At 41.1% G+C, this 8,611-nt stretch overlaps 1 protein-coding gene across 1 annotated transcript in view; it reads right to left on the bottom strand.

Moving 5' to 3' along the window:
• Positions 1-767: 767 nt before the first annotated feature.
• Positions 768-8,611, bottom strand: part of LOC145409063 (uncharacterized) — a 328,905-nt gene continuing 321,061 nt past the window's right edge. Inside the window, exon 23 of the mRNA XM_080279615.1 lies at positions 768-1,824. Coding sequence (XP_080135741.1) covers positions 768-1,824 — 1,057 coding nt within the window. The remainder of the gene's footprint in view (positions 1,825-8,611) is intronic.

Here is an 8,611-nt window from a genome sequence, read left to right on the forward strand (position 1 = left end):
TTGTAAATCACTCCTTCATTCACAATGACCAGGCATAGAATAGTGTCATTCAGTCTCAAAAATGCATGAAAGGTTGCCACCTAAGAAAGAATTGTACTCCCTGACTAGTAAGCCAAGTGGTGCAATGGTGTGCGTTCAAGGAGAATAGAACTGTTGCTCTGCGTGATCCAGGCATCTTGTGGGATATTTCAGTCAACCTGCTTCCATGGTTGTCATAAAAAGAAGTTCTGTAACAGGGCCATATACTTAAATGCTTGAATAGATCCCGGAGCTAAGTGCTTTGGAGAACCATAATGCAAGTTACCAAAATTTGTCCGTGAATGCAAGTGCTCGCAGAAACATTTTGAGAGCCAGTACTTACATAGCTACATGGGAAGTACGTGCATAAAGGGGCACTTGAGTGGCAAATGCACCCATATTTGTTCTGGAAATGAGTGCTCAATTGGTTGTGGCAGTAGCTACAAAATAATCAGCACTAGAAAAACTTATGGCATAGAGTAGAACTACACAATATGCTGGAAGAAATGGACGAAAAAAATCAGAATGAGGAGACAAATAAATAATTGTGGTTGATTGTTACAGAAAAAGAGTTCACATTTTGAAAGAAAAGCTTGATACTTAGTTAAAACACTTGATTTAAGGTCACTGAGGTAATCTGGTTACTTCAAACACTAAATGATTGAGGATGAGATGAAACTAAATATATGGATGGTAGACAAACTTAAATTAGAAAAAGAGCAGATTAGTGTGCCTTGAGGTGGCCAGCGTCACAACATGGTAGATTCAGTAGGTGAGGGCAGGTCTTGCGAGCATGAATGAACCTGATAGTCTGTATTGATTCCTTGCAAACTAGTCGGGCGAGCTGCAATTGAATCTGGTTGTTGTGGCCACGGTAGTCCAGGACTGTGACCCCAGGTTCTTGCAGGACTGGTGGTGATAGGCCTGATGCGCTCCCTCACAGGTGATGCAGCCGTCCCATGCTGCGGGAAGACCTTGTTGTGGCACAGAAGTGGTGGGGACGCCGTGCGAGCCATGGTGGGGTCACGATAAGACTCCCTTCTTGGTCCCTGGGAGAAGCTAGATGCTCGCGGTATAAGGTCATCACTGTCATCTGGTAAAGGATGACTACTGCTGGCAGAGTTGCTTTTGGACACCACTCTATGTGCTCCGTCAGCTGTTGTGTGATTCCTTAAAGTGACATCACAGTAATAGGAAGTGTCTATTTCAATATCGGTGCCTAAGCTGATATGGTTTTGGCGAATAGCACCCTCATGAGGATACTGAGACTTTGCCACACTACATGAGTGCTTATTTGAAGATTTGGTCTCTGAATTGTCTCTAGATTTCTTTCTTGGAACAACACCACCATCACATACAACTTTTGGCACTGAATTCTGATTTGTGCTCTTAGTGCAAGTGCTTTTTGATAATGACTTTGTACTACCTGTATTTTCTTTGTCTTTAGAATGTTTGGTGGCTTCCCTTAAGGCAGAACAGGGAATTTCCGAGCTAGTCCTGCTATTAAGAACTTCAGTACTGGGACCGACACTAAGCTGGTGGTTCTCCTGGAGGTGAGGGCTAATATCACCATCAGTGTCATTATTTAAATGCAAGACTCCTGAGGGGGGTGTGGTGAGGGAGTTATCATAACTAGTGGCTGGTTGCTCCTCAGCAGCCTCACTTAGTTCACCCTCTGTGGGGTCACTTTGCATTCTGGCAGTCTGTATTGAACTAAATCCTTTAATGGTGGTGAGTGACTCCACTGTGGAATCCCTTCGGTTCATGTAATGCTGTCTACCTTGGCGGATTAGCTCCTCGTCTAACCTGTAATGGACCCAAAGATAGATTAGATCTGCAGCTTTGTCTGACTGTCTGTGATTTTATTACATGTTATAACATAATTATCACATACACTTAGCTATGATATGCAACCACTGATATCGGAGTGTATTTGCTTGGCAAAAGTGGCTAGTGATCCCTTGATTATATGACCTATATGGGGAAGAGTGGGTCATATAAGGTGCGGGTCAGATAAGCTGAAAAGTCGTGTAATCGAGCCAGACGAATATACATCGCTACATCCATATGCATGGTTGTACTCACTCACTGTTCCCTTTCTCACGGATGTAAGTGCATGTACTACTCTAAGTACTCAAAAAATTCTGTGTCTCACATCTTATTCAACCCTTTTAAGTCCAAGCTCAAACTTCCCTAAGCACAAGACTAACAATTTGCCTTTGTTTTGGGTAAATTTATCTTTTTTACCTCACATTGATTTGGATATCAGATCTTGATTTTTGTGGATTTTTTTGTGTGTGTGTGTGTGTGTGTGAAGAACTCTTTGAGATTCTGATTATTCGTTCACGCGCCATTTCAGATCCAGCTTCAGAGATTCCGATAACGCATTCATGCATCATTGTAGATACTTTAGTAATATATTCATCGTACGTCGCATTTAAGCATCATTAACTCATCTCGTCATTGCTTTAAAATGACGCTAAAACCAGCATTCTATCATGAAAAGTATATTTACACAGACCGATCAAAGAAAAAGATCACTAAGTGAATATGCGGCCGAATCATACAAAATTGTGCGTCATTTTCCTTTTGCTTTATCGTGCAATAACATGCATAAATAGCCCTATACTATATCTCACCGTAAAGGTAATTTATCGTAGTTTTGCATGGGTCAAGCCAGATTTATGTCTTTATTACTTTATTCTTGGTGAATGTTTTTCTAAGGCAAGATATAAAGTTTTTGCTTTTTGCCTAACTTCAGCTCGTCATTTTGACTTTTTAATTTCTTTGTTTTCCTTTTTTTAACATGCTACAGTAAAGGACAACTATTCAACTTTAAAATGACACCAAATCCTGTATTCTATCATGAAAAATGTATTTACACAGTCCGATCAATATCACGGCGTGAAGATGCTGGTCACAGAGAGAGGCTGACTTTATGATGGACGCAATCTGAATGGGGCTGAAACCTATTACGGTTAAATACAATGTTGGTATTAATTTCCATTGCTATAATTTTTACATGACCTCCCTATCCTCGAAAAACCAATGCATCTATGTGAAAATCAATGACAGAATAAAATGTTAGCCGAAAATCCTGACCAAATTAAACTACCTGAATTCTTCTAACCTCTGTAAGGAAGAATCTTCAAGGCCAAGAATGGTTTGTTGATTTTCTGAGAGCATAGCAAAAAATGTCTCCACTATTTTATGTTGCTGCGGAAGTGGTATCAGAAATATTGTTGCTCTTCCCCCTGCCAGGAGATGACGTCTCCATTTTCCAAATCAAATCAAACTTGAATGGGCCAAAGAAGAAGAATACTTGTTATTTATAAAATTTTCCCTTGTCTTCAGAAACTACTCACTGTCGTGATGATATTCCAGCATAAATGCCTAAGTAATAATTAGTTCAACATCTTTTTCTGCTGAATATCAAGTTTTTTACACTTCACTTCACCCTTTGCATCATTAATCCGTAAAGAGAAATAAGCATGTTCACACAAAAGGATGAAAAAAATTGGAAGATAGAGTGACAATCTTCACTGCTAAAGTGTTGAACAGCTCACAGGAACAGATTTAAAAAAAGGGTAGATCAAAAATGAAGTAGGCAGTTAATCTTGGTGTCAGTTAATTGCGAGTCAGATTATCAAGGGCTTACCGTATTAACTGAAACTAGTGATGGATAACCTGTCACATGGCCACCCACACCTATGTCTGCAGTCAAGCTCACTCAAGCATTATTCTGAGAGGTATAGGTACACCATCATTATATAGTTCATTTTGTACCAAATTTGTTTAGTATTTGATGGACACAACTAAGGATGCAGTATGGTATTGCACTTCATGCAGAGTAAAACAAATTAAACTAGGAGAACTTCAGCTTAAAGTCATCATCTCAGAATCACTAAAGTAGAAGATTTATTTTTTATACAAAACAACTGCAACCAGCATTTGCATATGAGTCTCAAGAGAAAATAATTTTAAATCTAATAACAATAATTTACACACACACAATGAAGTGTGGCGCACTTTTATAAACGTATGATATTTCATACACTTACCCATGGTTATTTCTGTAGGGCAGAAGTGGGTTCATGTTGAAAGGAAAAAATCATTAGTAAACCTGTGAAAAATATCAGTATCTTTTAAAGAGAGAGAGAGAGAGAGAGAGAGAGAGAGAGAGAGAGAGAGAGAGAGAGAGAGAGAGAATGTAAATTAATAATAATCGCACTAAATTCCCTAAATTTTCAGTTAAATCATAATTGTTGCTGACTGATGCCTCAGTCTGAAAAATTACCTACCCTGGTTGAACAAGATGAAAAACGTTATTCCAGCCTCATACCACAAAGTTTCTGCAAGGAATAGCATCAAACAAACATCATGCCATGTTATGCTATCCACTGGTAATCTAGTGGAGAAGGGAAAAAGTGAGTAGAGAGAGAGAACTTTAAGGAATTGTTGAACAGAGAGACTAAAGGTAATGCAACTATAAGTGGCTGGGGAATGGCTGGGAGAAGGAGGGATGTCAGAAGAGAGGAAGAAATCAACAGGATATAAGTTGTGGAAGCAAAGAAGAAAGTCAAAATGGGGAAAGCCCCAGGAACTGATGGAGTGTGTATTGAAATGCTAAAGCATGGGGGAGAGATAGTACTAGAATGGATTTGGAGGATGTGCAGATTGGCCTGGAAGGAAGTTTAAGTCCCGGAGGATTAGAAATCAGGTATAATTACTTCCCTTTACAAAGGAAAAGGGGAAAAAGAAGTGTGTGGTAATCACATGGGCATTCGTCTTCTTAGTGTAATAAGAAAGAATATGGTAGGATACTTATTGACAGAGTTAGGGAAATAACAGAGGAATAAGTTGGAGAGGAACATGGAGGTTTTAAGAAGGGAAGAGGTTGTGTAGATCAGATATTCGTTCTTAGATCTTTAGTGGAAAAGTTTCTAGAGGAGGGAAAGAATTGTATGCGGCCTTCATGGATTTGGAGAAAGCATATGACAGGGTGGATAGATAAGGATTGTGAAAAGTATTAAGAATATATGAAGTAGATGGGAAGTTGTTGAAGGCCGTGAAGAATATGTATGAGCGTGCTATGGCTGCAGTATGTGTGGATGGTGAACTGAGTGAATTTTCCTATTTGAAGGTTGGATTGAAACGGGGATGTGTCATGTCTCCATGGTTGTTCAATCTGTATATGGATGGGGTTATAAAAGATATACAAGGTAGGGCAGTGGATGTTGGAGCGGCTGTAGTGATATAGGGCAGTGTTTGGAAATTCCCTGTACTCTTGTATGCTGATGATACTGTGTTGTGAAGTGAAGACGAAGGGGAGGTACAAGGTTTGGTGGATGAGTTAGGGAAAGTGTGTAAGAAACGGAATCTAAAGATGAGTGAAGGGAAGAGTAAAGTTATGGTCTTCGAGAGAAGTGAAGACAGTGAATGTACAGTGGGGTTGGATGAGGAGGATATGGAAAATGTGAGTGCATTTAAGTACTCGGGTAGTGTGGTGGGTAAGGATGGAAGTTTAAAGGGTGCAGTGCTTGAAAGGGTACAACAAGGAAAAAAAGGTACTGGTTCTTTGAAAGCAGTGATAAGAAACAGGGAAGAGAGCATGGAAGTGAAATGATACTAAATGACAGTATTGTGATACCAACTCTAACGAATGGAATTGAAGCTTGGACCTTGCTGGAGGGACAGAAGTCAAGAGTGAGAGCAGTAGAAATGAGTTATCTGAGAGGAGCCTGTGGAGTTTCGTGGAGAGACAGACTGAAAAATGAGAAAGTTAAGGAGCATTGTGGTGTGAATGTGGATGTGCTAAGACGCGTTAGGAGAAACACAATGATGTGGTTCGGCCATGTGGAGAGGATGGAGAGTGAGAGACTGACGAGGAGAGTGTATGTCAGTGAGGTGGAGGGGGGGAGAGGGAGGGTGAGGCCAATGATGAGATGAACGGATGGAGTGGACAGGTATATGAGAGAAGGGGGTGTGAGCTGGGAGCAGGGCAATGAAATGGCGAGGAAGAGGGCGACATGGAGGCGATTTGTGTGTAGCCACCCCTTACAGGATTAAGGCATCTGGCAATAGATAGATAGTTATGCTGTTCATCATCACTTATCCCTACCCATAGGGTTGAACCCAGAATCAAAGAAACAGTAGCTGGTATGAATGAAAGTTTTGTTCCTGACCCATTAGACACAGTGTTCGCACCTGAGGAAGGCTCATGCCTGTTTATGAAAGGCAGTTCTTGATGTGTATTTCGATGAGAGGCCGGCAGTTGCTTAGACAAGAGAATGAAGAATGGCAAGAGTCAGTCCCGCTTGGGTTATTGCTGTTTTCCCGCCAAGTGGGAAATTTGCCCTGACCACAGTAGCTCCATAACTAGGGTGAGTTAACAAAAATATTTCTTGGGTATTTGTGCCAAATGATGAGGTGAAAGAGAGATTGTCCTGATGCTTCAGGGTGCAAAAGTGGATGTATGTGGATTAACTGAAATTAAATGGTGAGGTGAGAGTGTGATAGACTGGGGTATATGCGCAGGAGTGGGTGAGAATGAAAGGGCAAAAGGTAGTTTGTAATGTTCTGTGCAAGAGATGGAAAGAGAGTATAAGAGAGTATGGATCAGTTGGCTCAAGAATTGCATAGGTAACATTGAAAGTTGGACTACAAATGTGGGCGATTTTATGTGTGTATGTGCCAACGCAAGATAGTGCAAGCAGAGTGAAAAAAGAGTTCTTGACAATGGTGGAAGCGTGCATGGAAAAGTTTGAAAGGAATAAGAGTGTGTTTTTGATTGGAGATATGAATGGAAAAGTAGGGAATGTGAAGGTGGATGGAGCAGTTGGTAAGTGGGGTGTGCCTGCAGAAGTGGATGAGAATGGCAGTGCTCTAGTGAACATTTGTGCTGGGAGGGGGTTGGTGATAGCCAATACTCTCTTCAGGCACAAAATGATCCGCAGGTATATGTGGCGAGTGACGAGAAGGGAGGGTGGTGAACTGAATGAACAGAAGGCAATAATTGATTATCGATGTGTGGATGATAGAATGAGAAAGTGTGGAATGGACGCGAGATCATTTAGAGGGTGGGGGAGAGGACTTTCTTACCACCACTTAGTGGTGGTGAAAGTTGAGGTTGAAATGAAGTAGAGGAATAGAAGAAGGGAAGGACAGCAGGAAGAAGTTCTTACAAGGAGGGCGGAAAGGTTACAAGAGGATGGGAAGAAAGCAGAATATAAGAAAGAACTGGAGGAGTGATTGAGTAAATATGATCTGGAGCAGATGGAGGACGGGAAGGTGTGTCCAAGATATTCACAGAGGAAATCTGCACAGCATGTGAGGTGGTGTGTGGGGTGAAGAGAAGACGAAACAGGGTGCAAGGAACGGCATGGTGGAATGAAGAGGCGAGACAGGCTGTGGCAAAAAAGAAGAAAGCATATTGTGAGATGATGAGAAAAAGGGTTGTGGGGGACGTTGAGAGACAGAAGAGAGAGCTATATGTTGAGAGGAAGACAGAGGTGAAAATGGAGAAAGATGAGAGTGGATGAGGAATATGGAAGGAATTTGAGTGTAAAGGGGAGGGAATGTACGAAAATGTTCTGGAAAGAGATAAAGAGAGTTAGACAGGGTGGCAGTGAAATTAGTCGGGGAGTGAAAAATAAAAATGATAGATTACTAGTGGAGAAGAGAGAAAGCATAAGCAAATGGAGGGAACAATTTAAGCATTTGTTGAACATAGAGAATGAAAGTAATGCGAATATATGTGGCTGGGAAATGCCTGGAAGAAGGAGGGACGTCAGAAGAGAGGAAGAAATCAGTAGGATGGAAGTTGTGGAAGCAATGAAGAAAGTCAAAATGGGGAAAGCCCCAGGAATTGATGGAGTGTGTGGTGAAATGCTGAAACATGGGGGAGAGATAGTAGTAGAATGGGTGTGAAAGATGTGCAGATTTGGCCTGGGAGGAAGGTAAAGTCCCAGAGGATTGGAAGTCAGGTATAATTATTCCCCTGTACAAAGGGAAACGGGAAAAGGAAGTGTGTGTTAACAATAGTGGCATTTGTCTTCTCAGTGTAATACAAAAAGTATATGGTAGTATACTTATCGGCAGAGTTGGGGAAATAAAAGAAGAATTAGTTAAAGAACAATAGGGAGGTTTTAGCAGGGGAAGAGGTTGTGTAGATCACATAGTCATTCTTAGGTCCTAAGTGGATAAGTTTCTAGAGAAGGGAAAGAAGTTGTATGCAGCCTTCATGGATGTGGAGAAAGCATACGGCAGGGTGGATAGATAAGGATTGTGGAAAGTATTAAGAATATATGGAGAAAATGTAAAGTTGTTGAATGTCGTGAACCGTATGTATGAGGGTGATAAGGCTGCAGTGCGTGTGGACAGCGAATTGCGTGAATTTTTCTATTTGAAGTTTGGATTGAAACAGGGATGTGTCGTGTCTCCATGGTTGTTCAATCTGTATGTGGATGAGGTTTTAACAGAGATAAAGGTATGTTGGAGAGACCCTAATGAGAGGGGGCAGTGTGTGGAAATCCCCTGTACTGTTGTTTGCAGATGATATTGTGTTGTTAAGTGAAGATGAAGGGGAGCTGCA

This window comes from Coenobita brevimanus, chromosome 79, assembly GCF_032717465.1.
Source record: "Coenobita brevimanus isolate Jiangsu-jjx chromosome 79, ASM3271746v2, whole genome shotgun sequence".
NCBI lineage: Eukaryota > Metazoa > Arthropoda > Malacostraca > Decapoda > Coenobitidae > Coenobita > Coenobita brevimanus.